Source organism: Gobius niger (genome assembly GCF_951799975.1).
Source record: "Gobius niger genome assembly, chromosome: 1".
Lineage (NCBI taxonomy): Eukaryota > Metazoa > Chordata > Actinopteri > Gobiiformes > Gobiidae > Gobius > Gobius niger.
This window is the reverse complement of record NC_136852.1, coordinates 34,791,425-34,816,137: the sequence shown is the minus strand read 5'-3', so window position 1 is coordinate 34,816,137 and position 24,713 is coordinate 34,791,425. Positions and strand designations below refer to the sequence as shown.

At 47.0% G+C, this 24,713-nt stretch overlaps 2 protein-coding genes across 2 annotated transcripts in view; both read left to right on the top strand.

The window, feature by feature from the left end:
• LOC306965285 (WD repeat-containing protein 20) overlaps positions 1-10,175 on the top strand; it is a 44,549-nt gene extending 34,374 nt beyond the window's left edge. The window contains exons 3-5 of the mRNA XM_079559582.1: positions 6,059-7,426; positions 8,208-8,359; positions 9,504-10,175. Coding sequence (XP_079415708.1) covers positions 6,059-7,426; positions 8,208-8,255 — 1,416 coding nt within the window. The 3' untranslated portion in view covers positions 8,256-8,359; positions 9,504-10,175. The remainder of the gene's footprint in view (positions 1-6,058; positions 7,427-8,207; positions 8,360-9,503) is intronic.
• A 2,695-nt stretch (positions 10,176-12,870) lies between these two features.
• Positions 12,871-24,556, top strand: hif1al (hypoxia inducible factor 1 subunit alpha, like). Its single transcript, XM_079563672.1, has 15 exons — positions 12,871-13,019; positions 14,328-14,518; positions 14,860-15,002; positions 15,281-15,365; positions 15,706-15,821; positions 16,862-17,025; positions 18,516-18,622; positions 18,701-18,845; positions 21,123-21,286; positions 22,668-22,816; positions 23,274-23,363; positions 23,837-23,973; positions 24,041-24,134; positions 24,207-24,324; positions 24,394-24,556. The coding sequence occupies exons 1-15, from the start codon at positions 12,985-12,987 to the stop codon at positions 24,459-24,461; spliced, it is 1,806 nt and encodes a 601-aa protein (XP_079419798.1). The 5' UTR covers positions 12,871-12,984; the 3' UTR covers positions 24,462-24,556.
• Positions 24,557-24,713: the final 157 nt, after the last annotated feature.

Here is a 24,713-nt window from a genome sequence, read left to right as displayed (position 1 = left end):
TTGTCTTCCTGCAACTTTTCATCGCGTTCTGCACACGGGACGTCCTTCATTCCACACAGCGCAGAGGCCGACCCGACTCCAGACTGCGGATGCGTTTCTGAACTTCTGCCGCTCTCAGCCTGGAGTTTACCGGTAAGACACGCGCTCCTCGTAGGAGGAGCATCATGTGCAGGCACGCAGATGAGGCGCGCAGTGGCCCGAGGGGCTTTACATCCGTAACGTATCTAGATTAAACCGATATGAGCGCGTAAAATCCGATGCATCTTATGTTTATGCTCTGAACTGCATCGATCTGTGGCTTCTCTGCTGATGTACTCGCATCTCTCGTGCGCAAATCGGTGTATCGATTCAAATCGTTTTTTCGTTCTATCCCTAATGTACACACATGAGATATACGTTGTATTTGATATGGGAATTATGTACATTTCTGGACACATCATCAGTAGTGTGCCTTTGAATCATGGGGTATTACTGTACACTATACACCCCCCTCATCAAAGGTGGCCAGCTACAGGGTGATCAAGCCTGAGCTTGTGTCCCATGCCCAATCATGAATGGTCAAGTTGTTTAAATGGTGCTACCTGGATTCACAAGTGGGGGAATGGGGGATTGGGGGGGGGCTGTTAATTAGCAGATCACGTTGCTGTTCTTTGAGCCCAGCACGGGTCCGTCCGCTTGATCCATATCCACTGACTGCTTCTTTCGGCTGCTTCAGAGACTGATCTTATTGTCTGCCGTAGAGTTTGCCCATGGATGCCAAGGACTTTCAGCAGCCTCATGATGGAAGAAGACACAAATCCTCTGCATTCCACTTCAACTGGATAGACTTTTGCACTCCATGCTCGCTGTTGTGCGTCTGCTGCCAGCTCCTTGTAGCGCAGTTTCTTGCGCTCATAGGCCTCTTCTGCTGAAGTTTCCCTTCTATCCCATTCTACAATGTATACAGACTTCAGCGAAAGGGACCAGGGATTTAAGTGTGGCCTAAGGGTGGTGGCTGCAATCTCTGGTGGAAAGACAAGTTGTTGCTGATATCGACCAGCATCTTTCAATCATCTTTCAAAGTCTGTTTGATTGTAGGTTAACAACAGCAGTTTTCCATAAATAAACCACACACGCCTTCAAGTGCCACAACACCACGTCTAATCTGAGTTTTAAGGAGACATTTCCATCGTGTGTCAGTCTTTACCTCCTGATGATGCTCCTTGTGTAGCCACAGCTCAGTCCAAAAGAAAGAAGCGCATATAACACATAGCAACTTTTTTTTTTTTCAAAGCTGCTCCAAGAATCCTGCAGCTGTGCAAATGCAAATTTTCCAATACGCTACAGTTTTCTTGCAACTGCTGCATAACTCTGCAACTCCTCCTTAGCCAAGTTTCTGATCAATTAAATCCTGTACATTTCGTAACTTTGCGCATTCGAGCGGTGTCCAGCTCATATTGGATCTGCAGGAGTGGCTGCAGCAGCGGAGGAACACTTTTATTTCTTTAATCTTTATTAAACATTGCGCGCTGCATCATGCATGTTACGCATTTACAGGAGAACCCCCCCTCGCAACCCACCGCCTTCCGCAGGTCTGGGGAAAGCATGGGGAGGGGGCGGCACCACAACATCGCAATGTGAGTCTTTCCCCCCTCCTGTCCTGCCCACTTTTTGCGCCAGGTATGACACTGAAGATTGCAAGGAGCGCCACCGTCTGCGCACTCGTCTTCTCTACAGCCTGCGCTGTGAACCACAAGATCTGGCCCATTATGTTTGTCTTGACAATAGATGGTTTTCCGTTTCTCGATCCACAGCAGCGGCCGCCATGTTGTGTGGCGTTCGACAATGTTTATGCACGACTCGCATGCACATTTAATGAGTAATTGTGTCTAATACGGGCGTTCTGTAGTCGCTAATGTGTTTTATTTCACTCACAATGACCCATGTGATGGGTAGGCTAACATTATCATTGTGATGTACACATGCACGGTAATCATAACAGTAAAACACGTAGGCCTGAGCGTGGACTTAAATTCGTCCATCGAACCAAACAAACAGTTGTCATGTGAGCGCTTAAACCATGAGAAAAGGCTGTATTTATAACGTGTATCAGCGCCGATCTGTGCTGTGTTTACCTCCTGATGAACCAAGAGAGTAACAGCGGCCGACTCGCTCTCGCCTCCCCGGCCTTCTCCTCACACTCTCCCCGACCGACTCACTCTCGCTGGGTCTCACTTTACGGGGACGGCCTGGGCTTCCTCCGGGATTTGTCCGACTCTCCTCTCTCTGCTAGCTGCTAACTGTACCTGGTTTCGTTTGGCAGCAGCATGAAATAATACAAGTCTATGAGCTCATCGTAGACTTGCTTTATTTCATGCTACCAGATAGCCCCGTTGTCAAATCTGTTTGACGCCACTTTTTCTTATTTATCTGTCAGATAAAAGCTGACAGACCCGGGCAAAACCAGGGTACATCAGCAAGACATGAGACTCAAACACAGAAACAGGGCGGAATAAGCACAGGCTGCCCCGTAAAGTCAGACCCGACATCCGAGACCAGCGGTCGGTGGCCATAGTTTAAATCTCTCGTACTTTTGGGATATTGAGATGTTTTCTCTTCGTTGTGTCGGGATCAGCCCCACACAACACACTATTTCTTCACCATATTATCAATGATCCGTAACACAAACAATTAGACCCTTGACACACAAGATGGCGCCATATGGAACTATGCGGGAGCGTCGTCAATGGAAAACTATCGATGCATTTGCTCAAACGTTAAATTGTTTCTTTTAATATTGGGTGCAGCCCTGTGAGGCAACTTCTGTTGTGATCGGGCTATATCTAAGTATCACTTTGCTGCAGTATAAAGTAGTGTGTGTACAGCTTCTATTACAGGGTGATTTTTATGGGACAATAAAATCACACTGTTATAGTAGCAGTACACAGACTACTGTATATTGTACCGAAGTTACGTCAGTGTCATCCCATGTATGTATATGTTGGTGTTGTACATCCTTATGTGAGATACTGTAAATGAGTCCAGATGAAAACATCGGAAATGAGACGGTACCATTAGAGTCAAAAGGCAAAGTTCCACCAGTGTCCAGGAGGGGGCAGTCCAGGCTTCCAAGTAGCTGCTCACACCACCCTGGTGGTCCAGGGTGGTCCAGGATTTCGCGGGCATGTTTTGTGATTGTTGCGGGGTAAAACGCCTGATTTTGCGGGCCATTTTTTCAAAAGTTGCAATAAAAAGTTGTGATTTTTTTCTGCTTAAAACAATATATTTTTACATTTAAAAATAACTTTTCTTTGTATTTTACATCCGTTTTAATCAAAGAGACTCGGGAATAATAAAAGACTTGAAATATCTGTTATTATTAGATAATTGTATAATTAAAAACATAGTGTCCAAACAAAGACATTTAAGGAGAAAAAAAATATCTAAATGATCCATACGTTTCCCTTTAGTGTTATTTTATTTCAACAGCTGTTTCATAAAGCTACAGTAGCAAATGATCCATGTGGCTCAAGTTTCTACGAAATGAAACAAAAGCATTTAATCCGTTTCCTGAGTTTCCTCTTTAACACTGACATGTGACTGAGCTGTGGGGACAACAACATGGATTTATCACTTTTATAAAGTTTGGCTTGTGCAGAATCTTGTTTTTTTATCATTATTATTTTTATTATTAAATGTGCTCCTGTCAATCAACAGTGGTTGCGCATGAATCACTCCAGGGTGGGGCCGAGGGGGGTGGTCGATTGGCGCAGTGGCTTATGGGATGGCACATAGCTCCTAATCACCGGTTAGTTAGCATCAGAGGTCCCTATGCTAAAGTGGCTATGATAGTTAGCATCAAGGCTCCTTTTCCTAACTCCTTCCTAACTGACAGCCCAATTCGGAAGCATCTTGTCATGACGGACGCTGACGCACATCCGGTTTGGCGTAAGAGCTCTTAGCAATCTGCTCGTTTCAGACGCAGCCTAAGTCCTTCAGTCTGAGGCGGAGGTGCTGGGCATATACGCAAAAATGGAACAAGTAAAATATATTTCAATGATCAGAAACTCACTTTAGTTGCGCATAAGTTGCGGAGTTAAGGAAAAGTTGCGAAGGAAATTGCGGACTATTGGAATAGTTTTTGGAAAAGTTGCAACTCCGCACTGATTTCGCGGAGTTTGCTTGATGTTTCGTTAATAGTTGCGATCGCAACATCGCAAAATCCTGGAGGGACTGTCTATTCTCAGACAATAACCCTAATATAGACCTTGACTATAACCATATTGTGACATAATCATCTGCACCTCAACGTCAATAAAACAAAGGAACTCATACTCAACTCTACATCACAACAATCACCCACTGTCATTAATGACCAAACAGTACAAAGAGTGAACAGCTTTAAATATCTTGGACCAACAATAGACGATACACTCACATCACGGACATTAAGAAAACAAGTCAAGGCTGTCAATAATCCGGAAACTAAAAGGACTTTATGTCACCCCATCTCTGCTGCTGCGGTTAAATCAATCCGTTATTCAACCTGTTCCGTCTGCTTTTTAAATCTGTCAACTGTCAAAAACCAAACTCACTAAGGTAACAAACACTGCAGCAAAGATCATTGCTAAGTGTACTTCTGTGTAGTTCTGTCTGTCCTACTGTCAAACATGCACTGTGTGTGTAAAAAAGAATTTCCCATAAAGTCTCAAGTCTAAGTCTACCTGATGTATGTTGTATTCTGAACAATCTGTCCAAATAGTAAAGCACAAAGAGGAAAGTCATTTCTGTTTAATTCTGTGGAGTTTTGGCCACATATTCTCCATCCGGAAGTCCTGCTCACATTTAACAAGTGTCTTCGAAGTACAACACCGGTCAAAAGTTTGGAAACGGCTTTTCTTTATTGTTAACACTAATACATTAAGACAACATTAAACTATGAATGAACACATGATATTATGTAGGAAACAAAAACCCAAATATGTTTAATATTGTTTATTCTTGAGCTACATAAGGTCCCTGTCATTGTGAAGCTCACTGAGAAAAAGCAGTTTTTTTGTTTAAAACATAATTCCATGTGTGGAATAGTTTTGAAAAACCAATACATAAATAAGCGATTTATGCCATTTTTGTTCTGAAAAGTCAATACCAGAGTCTTTAGATCCTGGTTCTTGTGTTCCGTACTTGTGTCTCATACAGCACAGTGCAGTATTTTGGCGACATAAAAAAGTGTTTCACCTTTGCAACGTGTTTCCAAAGCAGATCCTGATTTAGATTTAATAGCGGGTGATTACAAAATGTCTCCATAAATACACAGAGCATATTATCAGAGCCAGTCACAGAGGAGTGCGGACACTCCAGGTGTTTGGCTGACCACCTGACTTTACTGCCAGAGGTCCAGAGATCCAGACTGGTGCTCGTCTCTTCTTTTTTTCACATTGTGCATAGCTTTTTGTCTGCAATTCCTGTTTTTGGGCCAAACATAATCAGGTTTGTTTGGAAATTACAAATGGGTTTTCCGTTTTGAACACAGTTTGGTTATTATATATACAGTATAGTTATTTTACACACCTTTTTTTAAATTGTGTCTTTATTGTGTACAGCCCTTTGGTCAACTTTGGTTGTTGTAATGAGCTTTAGAAATAAAACTTGATTGACTGATTGATATTATTTACTTTTGTGAGAGATACAGTATGATTATAACAGTGTTTAAAGCCGGAGCTTTTAGTGCAAAAAGTGATTAGCTTCATTTAACCTGTTACTTGCCGTTGTGATACAAGTTGTGTTTCACTCACACAGATCTAACATATAGATCTTGGCTTTCAAATGAGGTACCAGTGGCATATGGGCTGTAAGCTCTACAGTCAATACGCTTTGAGATTTGAATATGCATCATTGTTAACTCTAAACCTAACCCTAACCTAAGCTGGCAGGTAACAGGGTAATACCTTTAATGTCTCAGAACTCCTGACGTGAGGTTCAGTCATCCAATTTTGGAGCCAACACATAATTCTGTATCTCCCACTCTCATGTTGTTTTGACCTGCGCTTTCCCTGATCAGTGCCTTCTTGTTTTACAGAGGTTGATTGACAAATCCAAGGTGACCTGTCTGAAGTGGCTTCCAAAGTCGGAGAATCTGTTCCTGGCTTCTCACGCTAGTGGTCACCTCTACCTCTACAATGTGGACCACTCGTGTGGCACTACACCACCCCAGTACTCTCTGCTCAGGCAAGGGGAGGGCTTTGCCGTGTTCGCCTGCAAAACAAAGACTCCACGAAACCCCCTGCTCCGGTGGGCTGTGGGCGAGGGGGGGCTGAATGAGTTCGCCTTCTCCCCTGATGGAGTGCATGTGGCCTGTGTGGGGCAGGACGGCTGCCTGCGTGTCTTCCACTTTGACTCTATGGAGCTGCAGGGGGTGATGAAGAGCTACTTCGGGGGCCTGCTGTGTGTGTCCTGGAGCCCAGATGGAAAGTACTTGGCTACAGGCGGCGAGGACGACCTGGTAACTGTTTGGTCCTTCGCCGAGAGCCGTGTGGTGGCGCGGGGTCACGGGCACAAGTCCTGGGTCAACGTTGTGGCCTTCGACCCCTTCACAACATCACTGGAGGATGAAGAGCCTATGGAGCTCAGTGGCAGCGAGGAGGACCTCCATCAGGGGACCCCCAACAACTCTACGCACTTTGGCCGCGTCCGAACAAGCAGCACCCTGTCACACCTGTCCCGCCACAGCTCCAAAGGGGGAGGGTCAGCTGCTGTCACGTACCGCTTTGGCTCCGTGGGCCAAGATACTCAGTTCTGTCTGTGGGACCTTACAGACGACATACTGTACCCCCGCCTTCCCCTGTCCCGCGCCTTCACCAACACCTTCGGACCGTCGCTGTCCACCTCAGGCAGTGGGGGGGTCAACAGCGTCTCCACTGGGGGTGGTGCTGGTAGTGTGGAGGGTCATCACCACCCTCCAAACACCAATCCCCCCACACTGCCACTGCCACGCTCTCTATCCCGCTCTAACTCTCTGCCCCATCCCGCTGTGGCTAATGCTAAGAGTCAGGGCAGCTCTGAGGGCGGTGGGTGTGGAGTCGGTAGTGGAAGTGGGGCTGGGAACACCACTCCGTTCAGTATCGGGCGCTTTGCAACACTGTCCCTACAGGAGCGCAAGTCCGACAAGTCCAGTGTGGAGAAGGAGCACAAGCGCTACCACAGCCTGGGAAACATCAGCAAGAGCAATGACAAGATCAACGTGGCTCCCAGGAGCCATCGGCTGGATGCAGCTAAGGTCCTGGGCACCACCCTGTGCCCCCGCATGCACGAGGTACCCCTGCTGGAGCCACTGGTGTGTAAGAAGATCGCCCATGAGAGGCTGACTGTGCTGGTCTTCATGGACGACTGCATCATCACGGCCTGTCAGGAGGGTCTGATCTGCACATGGGCCCGGCCAGGCAAGACGGTATGTATGGGGAGGGGACGGGCAGGGGACAAGTGAGGGACAGAGAGGAGAGGACGAGCAATATTGATGTCAACTTTATTTATATAGCACATATAAAAACAGCTACTGTACATCTTTAACAAACAGTGCACACGGTTTATCTGTGACTTGTGTAGACGGCTCTCCTGCTCATGTAGTGCACACATGTCCACACGTCTGTGGGCCTCCGTTTGCTCCAAGTGATGCTTTAACAGCGTGGTGATGCCAACTTATGGCTAACTTAAAGGTGCACTCTGCAACATTTTATGTAAAACAGAAAAAAAAGTAATAGAATGGAATGTATCTGGAACCATGGATACGATCCAGTCAGCAGTGAAAACCTAAAAAATGATATATCCTGGAGCACCCTACAGCCACTGGGTCACTCACATACGCGCTAATATCAACTTTTTCTTTTTTTTCTTTTTTTTTACATGCAATGGTGCACAGTGCACCTTCAAAAATGAGCAAATGCAGATACTTTCACCAAGCCTCCTCAATCTAGTGAGCCTTTTCTGGCAAAACAGTCACCCGAGCCGCACTTATTTGGGGTAGTATCTCCTCTGGTTGGAAGAACCGTGGAGACTTATGTGCAAAAAAGCAGCTCTTCTCAAATGAACATGTGGGAGCCGTGTGAACGTGTGTGTCTGTAAAAGGCTAGAGAGTTGGACAACAGACAGGAAAAATGATGTGCAATTTTATTTCATTGTCAAAAATAACACTTTATCATAATTTGTCCTTTTTGTTTGTTCCTGGTTTGCAGAATTTAACGGCACAAAACGGCAGCTCTCCCAGTGGGACAGTGGTATAGCTGCAGGCGTCTGGACCCGACGGACTGAAGGACTGAGGGCCCAGTTGGAAACTCTTTGATCAGCTCCAACTATCCCACCCTATCCGCTAGCATACACCCGCTAATACACGCACTAACATGCATGCGCTAACATCCACCCGCTAATATCCACCCGCTAACATCCACCCGCTAATATCCACCTGCTAATATCCACCCGCTAACATCCACCCGCTAATATCCACCTGCTAATATCCACCCGCTAACATCCACCTGCTAATATCCACCCGCTAACATCCACCTGCTAACATCCACCCGCTAACATCCACCCGCTAACATCCACCTGCTAACATCCACCTGCTAACATCCACCCGCTAATATCCACCTGCTAACATCCACCCGCTAACATCCACCTGCTAACATCCACCCGCTAACATCCACCTGCTAACATCCACCTGCTAACATCCACCCGCTAACATCCACCTGCTAACATCCACCTGCTAACATCCACCTGCTAACATCCACCCGCTAATATCCACCTGCTAACATCCACCCGCTAACATCCACCTGCTAACATCCACCTGCTAACATCCACCCGCTAATATCCACCTGCTAACATCCACCCGCTAACATCCACCCGCTAATATCCACCCGCTAATATCCACCTGCTAACATCCACCCGCTAATATCCACCTGCTAACATCCACCCGCTAACATCCACCTGCTAGCATCCACCCGCTAATATCCACCTGCTAACATCCACCCGCTAACATCCACCCGCTAATATCCACCTGCTAACATCCACCCGCTAACATCCACCCGCTAACATCCACCTGCTAACATCCATCCGCTAATATCCACCTGCTAACATCCACCTGCTAACATCCACCTGCTAACATCCACCCGCTAATATCCACCCGCTAACATCCACCTGCTAACATCCACCCGCTAACATCCACCCGCTAATATCCACCTGCTAGCATACACCCGCTAATACACGCACTAACATGCATGCGCTAACATGCATGCGCTAACATCCACCCGCTAACATCCACCCGCTAACATCCACCTGCTAACATCCACCTGCTAACATTCACCTGCTAACATCCACCCGCTAACATCCACCCACACAAACCTACCACGCAACATCCACCCATTAACATGCACCCGCTAATAGCCACCTGCTAACATCCACCCGCTAACATCCACCCGCTAACATCCACCCACACAAACCTACCACGCAACATCCACCCATTAACATCCACCCGTTACCATCCACCCATACAACATCCACCCACCCATTTTATGTTTGTTGTCGTGTTTTTCACGTGGGCAGAGTCATGGTTCGGATCAGAGAGTTTCCAGTGTGAGACGGGGAAGGATCTGGGTGGTAGGGTCCGTTCTGCTGCAGAAAGAGACTGTGAAGCCACACATGTTATTTATTTTTGAACTGTTGAGTAATTTATACTGTAAATAGAACACAAAGGACATACTGTGTTTGGGAATATTGTCTTAATGACTGAAAGCAGGGGAAAACACTGGAGAACATGATGCAGATCCCTGGACTGTACATAGAACTGCTGGTCTGGTGGAGGAGCACCTCACAGAAGACTTACTCTTCTGTCACCCATCTCAGTCCAGTTACAGTTACAAAAGGCTGAGGCTGGATTCATTCTCAAAAAACGGATCACTAACAGCATTCTCATTTTTGATTGCTTTTGATTTTCATGTTATTTTCAGTGTCTAATCACAATCCAGCGCATAGTCATCATTTCTGGAACACTTCTGCAGAAACTCTCAGATAATCAAAGTGCACCCCTACTCTCCCCTCCTGCCACCACTGCAGCTCAAGAGATGTTTCCACAGAGGAGCAGCTAACTAATCAATGCACTTTCAAAGAATTATTATTAATAGTAATTTAATAAATTACTCTGGAGTAGGCAATGATGTGTTCAAGTAAAACCACAGTGAAAGAGAGTGTGTGTGTGTGTGTGTGTGTGTGTGTGTGTGTGTGTGTGTGTGTGTGTGTGTGTGTGTGTGTGTGTGTGTGTGTGTGTGTGTGTGTGTGTGTGTGTGTGTGTGTGTGTGTGTGTGTGTGTGTGTGTGTGTGTGTGTGTGTGTGTGTGTGTGTGTGTGTGTGTCACATATACAATAATAAGGTATTCTGGTCCAAACTGTGGACAGTTCCATTGACAAACAGCCAAAAACGCAACTTTATCTGAATCTCCTGCTGAAATAACAACAGATAAGGCCAAAAACGGTTTTACACCTAATAAGAATAATATACAGTGGGAACCAGATGTTTACATACACTATATAAAAATACACTTTTTTTTCTCAGTGTCTGACATGAAACCAGAATTAACTTTTACTTAGGTCAATTAGAATTTTCAAAAATATTTCTATTTGCTATATGCTAGAATAAATTAGATTTTTTTTTTTTTTTTTCCTACAAAGTCTACTATACCTTTAAACAATTTGGGAAAGCCCAGATGACGATGTCATGACCTTGGAATCACAAGTCTGGTTCATCCTTGGGTGTCATTTCCTGAAGGTCCCATGTTCACAATGTTGACAATTACGATAGTTACCGCCTCTGTTTGAACCTATAGGCTCTATAGAATGTTCTGATGTCACATGAACAACCTTTTGGATAAACAGCCTATGATTTAAAATTCAGAAGGTGGGTAACTGAACATTTTATAGTGGTAACTACAGTAACTGTCCAAATGCTGAATTTTCAATTTGGTATATGGTTAAAGGTGCATTATGTAACTATTTATGAAAAAAATATATATATATCAATGTGCATTTGACCTTTCAATGTCCTAGCGGCTGTGTGGGTGGTTTGCATGGTGGAACCGTCTTCATGGTTACACATACATTCCATCCAGAAAACCTACCAGAAACCCTAAGAACCATTAGTCCTGGAGCGTCATAGAGCTGCTGGGTTACAGAGGGGTCAGATACTTAAAGCAGTACTAAGTAACGTGTTTACCTTAATAAATCCTTTTCGTGGTCCCTGTGGGGGTAATACAAGTGTTTATGGGATGATTGGAGGGTCTTTCATCTCTCCCTGGTGTCTCTGGCCAGAAAACCATGTTTGCAACTTGACTGCCACAGGTCCGGAGAAAGCAATACACACTAATGGAATCACGAAGAAGAAGCTAACATGCTAACGGGCAAAGCTAACTGCGGGCTAACGTCACTTTAAACAGTATTTACAGCCAAGGTCGAGTGAAAAAAAATATTTCCATTGTATAATTGGATGCACAGTAACCCTCTCTCCCTTCGCCTTTCCTGTCAGCGTAGTATTTACTCTCCAAGACAATTAATAAGTTAAAAAAATCGTAACTTGCTACTCCACCTGCAGTTGCGCTTACGGCCTCTAGGGGGAAGAGTTACTTAGTACTGCTTTAACATTAAAAGTGATATAATGCACCTTCAATATGTCTCTCCACATGAAACAAAAACTGTCACGAAGCTCAACGTCTTGTCTCAGCACATATGAACTGGGTCAAATTACTGACTTCTAATATTGGAGACAACATTCAAATAATGCACTTAATGTTGGTCAGATAAATGGTGGTTGTATGTCCAAATAATGAGAAGTGAAATGGCCATGCAGTCGTAAGTGAGCTCCACATTGTGTGCTTGTTGACTACAAAGCAGGAGTGCGGACCGGCCCCCAGGGTTGCCTTGGAGACCTGGCCCTCACCACCAAAACACAAGTGTGCACCATTAGACTAAATAATGTTTAACACTAGTCTGAATGTTATGTTTCTATTTCACGTGGTTTATTTGATGGATTTTCACCCTCAGGCCTGTTTTAGGCCGGGGGCTAAAGGGGCTAAAGGTGATCAGGTTACAGAGTAGACCCAAATAGCATGGGGTTTGTGGAGTTTGCACATATTTTTCTTTTTCAAGTGTCTAGAACAGTGGTTCTCAACCTGGGGGTCGGGAAACAAAAAGGGGGGGGGTCGCCAAATCATTTAGATAAAATACACATATTTTCTTTAACATATAATCTAATGTGTAATTGTAGCATGTGTTTGCTGTTTTACCAGACTGTCATTATTTGTTCGTAGTTTGATGAATTTTATTTCAACCATTTGTTTTTTTTCTTTGGTTTTTGAGAATTTTCTCACGGTGTGACCCGGGCGGGGGGTCACGAATCCCTCTACCTGTTATAATGGGGCTGTTCTAAAGGTTGAGAACCACTGGTCCCACATTGCCTGCTGGAGAGCCTACTATGTACTTCCTAAAGACTGTTTCATGCCCACACGCTCAGGGCCACTGTGTACCAGAACACCGTGATCACAGCCTTGTTCCAAAGAGGAAAACAAAAACATTGTGGACGTGCTGCACGAGGACTCTTCCATGGAGGCGCCGGACGATCACGTGACGCAGGAAGTGCGTGAAAACATCAAGTGCTGTGTCAAAGTAAACTCTGATTCAAGATTCTACCTTGGACGTGTGTGTGCGTGGTTCTGGATAGTGTTGTGTGTGTGTGTGTGTGTGTGTGTGACGTAGTGGGGGGGGGGTGACATCCGTGTAACCAAAAGTATCGCTTTTAGTGTATTCCAAAGCGCATAAGGCTGTTCCCGAGTGGAAGGTTTAGAGCTAAAACCGGAAGCCGGAGTGTCCTCGTCACGAAAGGGGCGGGCTTAAGCTGTAAACAACTCGCACAGAACCAGATCGAGAAGCGTGAACGGTGAACCGCACTGAGCTTGGACCACTGAGATTCAGAGACATGGAGCCGCCAGGGGCCCCCGGAGGGGCCAAACGGTACGTCGCCGTGTGTGTGCATTGACTCTGCAGCGCGCTCGTGCGCAGAGCTGCTGGAGTTTATTTAGTAACACAGTAGTAAGTGTGAACGATGTCCCGCCGGGTCTACTGGACGGACATGGTTCTGTCCTGGGCAGGTTTGAACATGTGATAAACCTCCATTCTGTCGAGCGTGAGCGTGAGCGGGACAGGGACAGGGGAGACCCGTGAGCCTGGAGACAGTGTCCCGTGGCGTTCAGGGGGGGAGGGGGTCCAGGGGTCTTCAGGGCCTGCAGGGCTGTGGAGCACCGTTCGTGCTTAAGAACTGAAACATCGCAACCAGAGAACAGGCTGCACGTGGCAGTACAGAGCCTATCTGCAGCCTGGCTTTGTTAGGTCAGAAGGTAAAGAGGTCACGAAGTAGTAGCCAGTAGTTTGGTCCTACAGTTTGGTTCGAGCGTTAACCATGAGGCTGTAACTAACTGTCCGACTTATCCAGGTATTTGTTCCGGAGTTCAGCATCACTGGCTGAAGTAGATCATAAGGTTCAGATTCATTGTCTTTGGTTTTTTCGACAGTCTATGGTTTTACTAAGTGTTTGTGAGAAGAGCAGTGTCCTCACATAAACTCCGCCCCTTCTGACAGAAACCCAAAGAACAGCTTCATTTCATTTGTTTCTGTGCTCGTCTGACACCGTGGAAGAATTCACGTTCATCGCATTCAATTCCCTGCTGTTTATTTATCCTCGTTGTTCGTCCGTAAACGAAGTCATGCTGCGATGTGTTACAACAACCAGCAGGAGGCGCTGCTCCGCCAGCTGCGCGTCCTCAGATGACCCTCTTGATGACCCTGGAAGCGCCTTCTTTTGTAGGCTGGTTGGCAGAGTGGACATTCAGCATCCAATCAGAGATGTATTAAGATTAGGCCCCGCCCACTATCCTTAAAGGAGCTATGCCTGATTTTACATATAGAAATGGAATGACCAAGTATATTGTAAATGTAAACATTTGTTGGTGCGGCTAAGTATTTTCATTTAGGCGCATCAGGACATAACTTACATAATAATAAACAGTATTATCTTCATGTGCATAGGGTTTCTGTGGAAATAAATGGAATTGACTGAAAATAATCTTATTAACTTCTGTCTTTGTTTATGAGTTCAATTGTACTACACACTGATGGAATGTGGAAAATGTTCAAGGGTGCTTGGGGTATATTTGGGCCCCCCGGTCTAGTTCTGCTCTTCTAGTTGGCTGCAATGTTGCTATGGCCTCTGTCTTCCTTCCTTTTTCACTTTGGTTTGTAGTGATGTTTTTTTGCTCTGTTCAGGAACAGTTCCGATCAGAGGAAGTTGCGCTCGCGAGACGCGGCCCGGTGTAGGCGGGGCAAGGAGACGGAGGTGTTCTACGAGTTAGCGCACGCGTTGCCCCTGGCCCGCCGCGTCTCCACACACCTGGACAAGGCTGCAATCATGAGAGTCACCCTGAGCTACCTGCGACTGCGCCACCTGCTGCCTGCTGGTGAGAACTGCTGACCACATCACCACACGAACAGGAGAAGAGACTCATCAAAACATACTCAATACACAGACACAGCACTTAGTTTAGATTTTTGTGAGGAAAGCTTTTGATTTTTTGTCCAAGCTGAGGTCATCTAGATTCTAGAATCATCTCTGTTTTACGTGTATGTCCACGAATCAGCTAGATCTGTTTGTTTTTTAATAGGAAAAATGAAAAAAATTGTAAAACTGAGAAAATTCGCTGGAAGGTCACACATGATGCGTTGTCCACCGTTGATCCGAGTGGCCCCTGGCCCTGTCAGAGCGGCCCCTGGTCCTGTCCTGACTGCTCTGGTGTTGCAGGTGCAGATGGGGAAGACAGTCTGGAGGACTCTATGGACCAGTTCTACCCTCAGGTCCTGGCAGGTTTCATCATGGTGCTTAGTGAGGAAGGAGACATCATCTACCTGGGCGAGAATGTGAGCTCCCACATCGGAATCCCACAGGTACTGCCCCGCAGTGAGCAACTTTGTGTGGACGAGGGCTGCACAGTGGTTCGCAATTGGCAAATGGCAAAGCCCATATTTCTTTATGCAGGTAATTACAGGGGCTCCTGTGCCGTCTGTAAAACCTGCACGCGTGTGCATTTAGACCTACATACATGTTCTGAAATGAATTGGATTCTTCTATTTGTTGAGCAATTTTTAGTCTTCTCGCAAATGTTAATGTCCCTGCTCATTTTAAAATGTGCATTGATTTTGAAACTGTCCCGTGTGGCCCTCAGCTGGAGCTTCTGGGGCAGAGCCTGTATGAGTTTGTCCATCCCTGTGACCAGGAGGAGATGCGAGACCTGCTGACAGCCCGCTCTGGTCAGTACCCTCACTCTGTCTGTACAGTACATTTAAAAGGGTATTTGGTGACATCCACATGATGAGTCACGGCCTGTAGGATCAGGTTATGTGCACGTGAGAGCCTTTATACTGTTCTGTAACAAATGAACTTTCAAGTAGAACTAAGTAACAAATGCCCCTAGAGGCCATAAGCGCCACTGCAGGTGTTGTAGCATGTAAAAGAAAAAAACATGTAAACTCCACACAGTAAGTCACCGGATGTTCTTGCTGTGAGGCAAGAGCGCTAACCACTAAGCCACCTATTTCTTTCTAATCTAACCAATATATCTTTCTATTCTCTGGTGTCCACTGTGGTCAGGTGTGCAGAAGAAAAACGGAAGCAAACAATCCACTGAGAGGAGTCTCTTCCTGCGCATGAAGAACACTCTGACCAGCAGGGGGCGCACCGTCAACCTCAAGTCGGCCACCTGGAAGGTCAGGCTTCACAGTACAGTGAGATGTTTGTTTCTCAATTCTAAGTATGCAGTCTCTGAACGGACTTGCGGGTGCAGACTCGGAGCACGGACTTGAGGAGTTCACGAGTGTGGACTCGACTGTTTCGGTGTTTGGAACGACCTCGATGACATCACAGGAAGTTGCTCATGACTATGGGGCTGTGAGCTTTAATAAAATTAAATAACCTCATATATTAAAAGGGTGAGACACTGCAGGCGAACTTTTGCAGGAAACAAAAATACAAAATTTTACATTTTAGTCAATTTCACATTATTTATAACCTGGCTAACGCCATGCTGCTGTGTGCGCTCGAATCATTTTGAATTGCACAGCAGCCTGGGGACCATGGCCAAAATTTCGCGTGGATTTGGGAACCAATCACAGAACGAGGAGGGCCGTCAGGATGATGACGAGCTGTTCGATATACGGAAGCTTGTAGTTTATTTACGGATAAAAAAAAAAAAGTTTATTTACGGCTCAAACTTGACAACAGCAGATGCAACGCTATTTTTCGATCGAGCTTTAGACCTTGTTCTAAATAGTTTAGCTCGAAAGTTTACAGCGGGTACGTCATACGTCATCGGATACGATGATACGATTGGCTGTGGCTACGTGCAGACGCATGATAGACATTCGTAGCGCCCCGTAAACCACACCTCTCCTACGAGGAAATGAATTGGTGGTCCCCAGACTAAATATCACTTGTGATTTTAGTCTGGCGTTAGCCAGGCTACATTATTTACACAATTATACATGAAAAGCCAGTATGTGTAAAGTAATAAAAAAAATAAAAATTAAAAGTGTGCCAACTAAAACAATTATTAAAAAAAAAAAAAAGTCAAATATTATTTTGAACTTTAAAGTATGAAACTGTTTTTGAAGTTCCCATATAAAGCCTGCCTTAATAAAACAAAACTCTGGCCGCGCGTGATGTCCACGAGTCCACAAGTCTGCACAAGTACATAGATTGAGAAACAGATGTTTTTCAGACTTGTGTCTTAACTGCTGCTGACTTCTAGGTCCTGCATTGCACCGGACACATGCGTCCACTAGGGGACAGCAGAGTCCTAAGCATGCTGTGTGAGCCCATTCCTCACCCGTCCAGTGTGGAGTTTCCTCTCGATTCCGCCACCCTCCTCACCCGCCACAGCATGGATCTGCGCTTTACCCACTGTGAGGGCAGGTGAGGTGGCGCCTTTCTCATGCTTAACCAGCGAACACACTGACCATGGCACACAATAACCACTGCACACTCTGACCATGGCACACAATAACCACGGAGCACTCTGACCATGGCACACAATAACCACTGCACACTCTGACCATGGCACACAATAACCACGGAACACTCTGACCATGGCACACAATAACCACGGAACACTCTGACCATGGCACACAATAACCACGGAACACACTGACCATGGCACACAATAACCACGGAACACTCTGACCATGGCACACAATAACCACGGAACACACTGACCATGGCACACTATAACCACGGAACACTCTGACCATGGCACACAATAACCACGGAACACACTGACCATGGCACACAATAACCACGGAACACACTGACCATGGCACACAATAACCACGGAACACTCTGACCATGGCACACAATAACCACGGAACACTCTGACCATGGCACACAGTAACCACGGAACACACTGACCATGGCACACAATAACCACGGAACACACTGACCATGGCACACAATAACCACGGAACACTCTGACCATGGCACACAATAACCACGGAACACACTGACCATGGCACACAATAACCACGGAACACTCTGACCATGGCACACAATAAAATAACCACGGAACACTCTGACCATGGCACACAATAACCACGGAACACTCTGACCATGGCACACAATAACCACAGAACACACTGACCATGGCACACAATAACCACGGAACACACTGACCATGGCACACAATAACCACGGAACACTCTGACCATGGCACACAATAACCACGGAACACACTGACCATGGCACACAATAACCACGGAACACACTGACCATGGCACACAATAACCACGGAACACACTGACCATGGCACACAATAACCACGGAACACTCTGACCATGGCACACAATAACCACGGAACACACTGACCATGGCACACAATAACCACGGAACACACTGACCATGGCACACAATAACCACGGAACACTCTGACCATGGCACACAATAACCACGGAACACTCTGACCATGGCACACAATAACCACGGAACACACTGACCATGGCACACAATAACCACGGAACACACTGACCATGGCACACAATAACCACGGAACACTCTGACCATGGCACACAATAACCACGGAACACTCTGACCATGGCACACAATAACCACTGCACACTCTGACCATGGCACACAATAACCACGGAACACTCTGACCATGGCACACAATAACCACGGAACACTCTGACCATGGCACACAATAACCACGGAACACACTGACCATGGCACACAATAACCACGGAACACTCTGACCATGGCACACAATAACCACGGAACACTCTGACCATGGCACACAATAACCACGGAACACTCTGGAGGTTAATGTGTGCTGTGGTCAAACACACTGACCACTGCAAACATAAACCACAGCACCCTCAGCCCACGGCACATTAAACCACTGACTCTGTCATCAGGGTGCTGGAGGTGCTGGGATATGAGTCGGATCATCTGATTGGCCATTCAGCATACCACTTCCACCACGCACTGGATTCTGACCACATCAACAGCTGCCTGCTCACATGTAAGTACAGCCTACAGCACCTGTCAGAGTTCAGATGTGTGAGTTCATTCGTGTGACCCCTGTGACTGCTCCCCTCAGTGTTGTCCAAAGGCCAGGTTAGCACCAGGCCGTACCGCTTCCTGGCAAACCGCGGGGGATTTGTTTGGGTCAAGACCCAGGCCACGGTGCTGTACAGCCGCAACGGTCAGCCTGACGCCATTGTGTGCCTCAACTTCATCCTCAGGTTTGCTCATCCACACATCACCTCTCACCTCTGAGGACACTCGGGTTTGACCCATAGAAATGCTACAAGTGCTTAGCTTTATTTGCCTGCTGCTACAATGCAGTCCTCAGAGATATTAGCATATCGAACACTGTACCCATGGCCCCCCTTTCCTTTGGACAGGAGAACAGGACTTGTTCCCCCAGCTAGGTTCAGTAGATTCCAGATGTTTTGCCGTTCCCCACCCACTGACTACAGCACGCAGTAGTGCTTCACAGCAAGACAGTCCTGGGTTCGATTCCCACCTGGACGGTGCCTTTCTGTGTGTTTGATGCGCAAGTTGCGTGTTTACCCGCCTATCAATGCAAACTACCCGAGTCCGGGTCACAAAATACTCCTTTGATCAGGTGTCAGGTTGGGGCAGATCATGAAATCCTGGTTGTCGCCACTCACTCCCACAGTACGCGTGTTCATTGTATTCAGCCCAGTGTTGCTTTGGTCAAGGAAAATGATAACGATATTATTTCATTGACGCCCCCTTTTTTAATGACAATAACTAATCGATGACGAGCTAAAAAGCTCTTTGGGGGCTAAAACCTGACGAGACGTCATGAGTTTACGTCAATGAGACAAGACGAAAAAGTTGTTCGTCAGACTGTTCTCAGAGTTTGTGCGAGGAGCAAGAGAACACACCTGCCACATGTGACTCGGCGAGGTTATTGGTTGACCTGAGGTGACGGCCGGCTTCAAAGTGGGCAGAGGGTTTTGATGTCGGTGCTGATCCATTTTTCCTCCACACATGACGTTGTGTGTTCCTCCCAACATATTCAACTTTGGATTGCGAAAGAGTACTTGGATGCTCCACAGCACTACTGGCAAAATATTCAGAGGACTGATGGACCCATTGATGAATTTTTTTAGTGGAACACACAACGTGATGTGTGGAGGAAAATGGAACAGCACACCAATATCAAAACCCTCTCCTCACGGTGAAGTCTGGTGCTGCCTCAGGGTATGGACAACATTAGCCTGGTCTCACCATAACCTCGTACTAATTTCGTACAGAGGGTCTGGATTTTCACAATTGAGCTCTGTTTTCAGGTGGGAGGGGTGAACTCCTTTTTAAAGTTTGAAATAATTGGATCTTATTTTACCCAATCGCTAGCGTTTGGTCGTGATGTAATGCGCCTGAGAAAAGCAGCTATCATAACTCTTGCCTTGCGCGTTCCTGCACAAGACTTCAGTTTCAATTTCTGGATATTTGGAGCCGAGCCAGAACGGATTGAAGAGCTTCCTTTATTTTGTATCCGCCGCCATTGCCAAACTACAACCAGCAAATCTGGCGCAAATGTTTGACGTCACCTACAAGCCCCGCCTCCCCCACTCGCTGAATGGTAGGTTGAAATTCAACCGATGTTACGCGGCCACTGAGGTCAGAGCCGGATGTACATGTACGGAAATGTGTCAGACGCTCTGTCCGCACATCAACTCAAAGTTGTGTTCTGAAGCGTAGCTGCATCTTGGAAGGAGCACTTGTGCTTGGCTCAAAAAAAACTGCTACTCCCTCTTTGCTACTGCCATGTCCTGTGGATCTTTAACTATATTCGATTCAGGATTCAAGATTTTTTATTTGTGAAACCATGTGAATGGTTTGAAATTATATTTCTCTCATCCTTGATTGTGGAGCGGTGGGAGGGAGGACAGGGAGTTCAGCTTCCCGATGGCCTTGTGTATGAAACTGTTCTTCTGTCGACTGGAACTGACCCGTAGATTTCGCAGTCTCCTCCCTGAAGGCATAACCTTGAAGAGACTGTGTGACGGGTGTGTAGGGTCCCCTTTGCGGGTGAGACAGGTCGAGTACATGTCCGTAGTAGAGGGGAGAGGGGCTCCACAGATCTTCTCCGCTGCTCTCACGAACTGCGGTGTCTCGACGCTCCCCAAGGCTCGTCCACCATATATTTTCACACCGCGTTTGGTGTGAACCCGCCGTTACGGGTTACCCCAGCGGTATCGATGGGAAATTTGTCCTCTGCGTTTGGCCCATCCAAGAAAGTTACCTTAAGCTTAATGTTACTCTAGTCTGCAGCAGGGGAACATGGGTACCAGGAACATCAGACGTAACCCCTCCCCATCAATGGGATAGTGAGAGCAGTCAATGCAAAAGTATAAGTTTCTACATCATTTGCGATGTTTGATGGCTAATGCAAACTGCTGTAGAGAGAATGTGGTGATGGACAGTGTAACCACGTAGGGCTGTACTGCTTTGACCTCTAAGCTGGCTGTTGTGTGGGTTTGCAGCTCCCTCGAGCAGGCCCACATGGTGTTCTCAGTGGAGCAGACGCGCTGTGGAGACTTGAAAGGGGAGCCCCTATCCCAAGCCCCCAAAGGCGCAAAGGCCCCCTCAGAGGCTATCACCAAGTCTCCAACAGACCTCCGCAGCACCAGCCCTGCCCCCTGCCAAGGTAAGACGGCCACATTGACCTCCTGTTTGACTACTGACCATTGTCATGATTGACCATTGTCATGATTGGATTCTGAAGTTAATAATTTGAGAATGATTGGCTGAAGTAAGTCTCAATAAAAATAACAACAATGCTGCTCTGAGCATTTCTTCATAATGCTAAACAGTCCCGCTTGGTTTTGAGATCTGATGAAATCAGGCATTTCCAGATGGTATGGGTGAGATCGTGCAATTATACTTTTGTGATGTTTTTAAGTTTGGTCTTTTGCTTTGGTTTAAAGGAATAGGCTACCGTTTTTACATACTGAGATATGTTCTTACCTAACCTTAGACGTTCATATATACCCGTCTGGTCTTTGTCCGTGCGCTCACACATACGCAGCCTCTCCCACATGTCATATAGCTCCAAAAAAGCTCACGATAGAAGCTACCAAGCTCTTCCACGTGTTCCCTATTTAAATAAAGTTACATGAAGTGTTTTCATGCGAAGTATACTTACACAGAAATGTAGCATGTCGATTTTATAAGCAGATAAAAAGGGGGACTATATTGTGAGGCGTAATGATACAGGAGCACAGCGTCCACGCAGTAACTCCTAAAGACTTCCCCCGCTCACTTCCGTCAATAGAAGCTGCGTGACTTGTACAGAGCCTTTTACAACAAGCAGGAAATATATTTTGGGAAAGTGCTGCACATTCCTACCTCATGGTCGAGGTCCTGAGTCCTGTGTCGTCGTCCGGGGTGAGTTGGAAATCTGTGAAACATTACTACACTATATACTTTCTGCTTGTTTTCACAGCCCGGCACGATGCACGTAAAAGGCATCGTTCACAAGTTATCCACGCTTCTTCAACTGTTCTCTGCAGCTCTACAAGTCACGCAGCTTCTACTGACGGAAGTGAGCGGGGAAGACTTTAGGAGTTACTGCGCGGACGCTGTGCTCCTCGTATCATTACGCCTCACAATATAGTGCCCCTTTTTATCTGCTTATAAAATCGCCATGTTACATTTCTGTGTAAATATACTTGAAAACACTTCACGTAACTTTATTTAAATAGGGAACACGTGGAAGAGCTTGGTAGCTTCTATCGTGAGCTTTTTTGGAGCTATATGACATGTGGGAGAGGCTGCGTATGTGCTCCGTTTGCGTGACAGAGCGCACGGACAAAGACCAGACGGGGATATATTAACTCGTCTAAGGTTAGGTAAGAACATATCTCAGTATGTAAAAACGGTGGCCTATTCCTTTAAGCTCAGTTCAACAATGTATTCCCACGAGGCAAATTCTGTAGCATTCTTAAAATTCCCTGTAGTTTGAGGCTCAAAGCAGTGGGGGAGATTTTGAGCCTTCGAGTATACTTATTTTAAATGTGACTCCACAGGGTTCACCAAACTGTCATTTGCCAAAACAAAACCAGACTGCGACGCCAAACACCTCCAAGACCTGTGCAGCCCTGCCCTGCGGCAGCTACTGTCCCCCATCTTCAACACCCCCCCGCCATCCTGCTCGCCTGAACACTCCCCCGAGCCGGCAAGTAGAGGGATCCCCACACACTGCACCTGCAATCTCTATCCCGCTCCCCCGTCCCCACCCACTGCACCTGCTATCTCTATCCCGCTCCCCTGTCCCCACACACTGCACCTGCTATCTCTATCCCGCTCCCCTGTCCCCACACACTACACCTGCAATCTCTATCCCGCTCCCCCATCCCCACACACTGCACCTGCTATCTCTATCCCGCTCCCCTGTCCCCACACACTACACCTGCAATCTCTATCCCGCTCCCCCATCCCCACACACTACACCTGCAATCTCTATCCCGCTCCCCCATCCCCACACACTACACCTGCAATCTCTATCCCGCTCCCCCATCCCCACACACTGCACCTGCCATCTCTATCCCGCTCCCCCATCCCCACACACTGCACCTGCAATCTCTATCCCGCTCCCCTGTCCCCACACCAGGTCTAACCCTGTGTCTTTTCAGAGCCAGGGGGATGTGCTGGACACCAGTGGAGTCGAGCGCTTCTTTGCCTTGTGGCCTGAGGCAGAGCAGGGCCCAGAGCAGACTCTACTGGTGAGTATGTGTAACTGCACGGAGCACACGGTGTCAGGCTGCGCTCACGCCAACAGCGGCGGAACTGAATGGAGCTGCGAGCTTCTATTCAGTCGCTATGCTGCCTGGCGACCAGAAAGATGCCACCGGAAATACCCAGGAGAGTGGCACTCTCTACAGAGATGAATAAAGTATAACATAGCTTAACCTAAAGGTCATTTTATACTCACTACTGCCACCTCGGGTCTTATGCGTAACTGCAGGTTCGATATTAAGCTTGTGCATGGCGGCACTTCGGGAGGAGTGCAGGGGAGGAGAAAACATAATTTAAACATTTTTAAACTCCGTATAGTCCCTTTAACTTAAGATACGGGCGGCCAGAGCGGCGACGCCGACGGCATTTGCATAGCGTGGAAATCTATCCAACACTTTTTTGTCCACTTGGTGAGGGGCGACATGTTACAGACGGAGGCACTGACTGTCTCTCTCTGCAGCACATGGATGACATGGACCTGGACACGTTGGCTCCATACATCTCTATGGACGATGACTTCCAGCTGTGTGTCCTGACTGTCCCGGAGGAGAGCGAGCTCCCGTGTCCCCCTGGCCTTGCCCATGAACGTAGAAAACGGTATGCACCACCTGAGTTTCTGTCCTCGCTGGCCAGTGAAGCCTTGTGTAACGCAGTGGTTTTTCAGGGCCCTGAGCTTGGAGGCAGAGCAGCCCCCTGACAAAAGGCTGAAGGGCCCTCAGACGATGGAAGAGAAGCTGCTGCGGAGCCACATCTTACTGGTGAGGCCCTGCTCCACTGCAGAGCTTTACACAACTTCATTTTTCTAAATTCTGATGAGTGATTGTCCTCAGGGCTGTCTGGAAGAGGATAGTCAACCAGACGAGGTGCTGCCCGGCGGTGTCTGGAGCCAGCTGCTCACAGACAAAGACCCTGTCCTCGGGGGAGTCCAGTGTGAGCGCAGTGGGACAGGTAAGTCCATCAGACTCTGAGGACCACCTGTGCACCTGCCCTCACTAACCTCAGTTGTTTGTGTTGCAGCGCTCATGGCAGAGCTCTTCCTCCCTGGGCCCCCTGACATGTCACACCCCCTATCGCCAATGAGCTGATCAGCCATGTGACCCGTCATCTGACTGAGCAGATCGAACCACGCATAAGAGTTTCTCAGATTGACCTCCGTAGGACATTGTCAGATGCAGCTAACTCCACAATGCACAATAGTGAGAAGAGGCACTCCGCACGGGGTGGTCGGGGTGGGCGCTCCTCGCAGGGCTGACAACTCTGCACAGCTGTGGGAGCAGTTTTATCCGCATGCTTTTATTCTTTTATACTTTTATATTACAAACAGTGGACTATACATT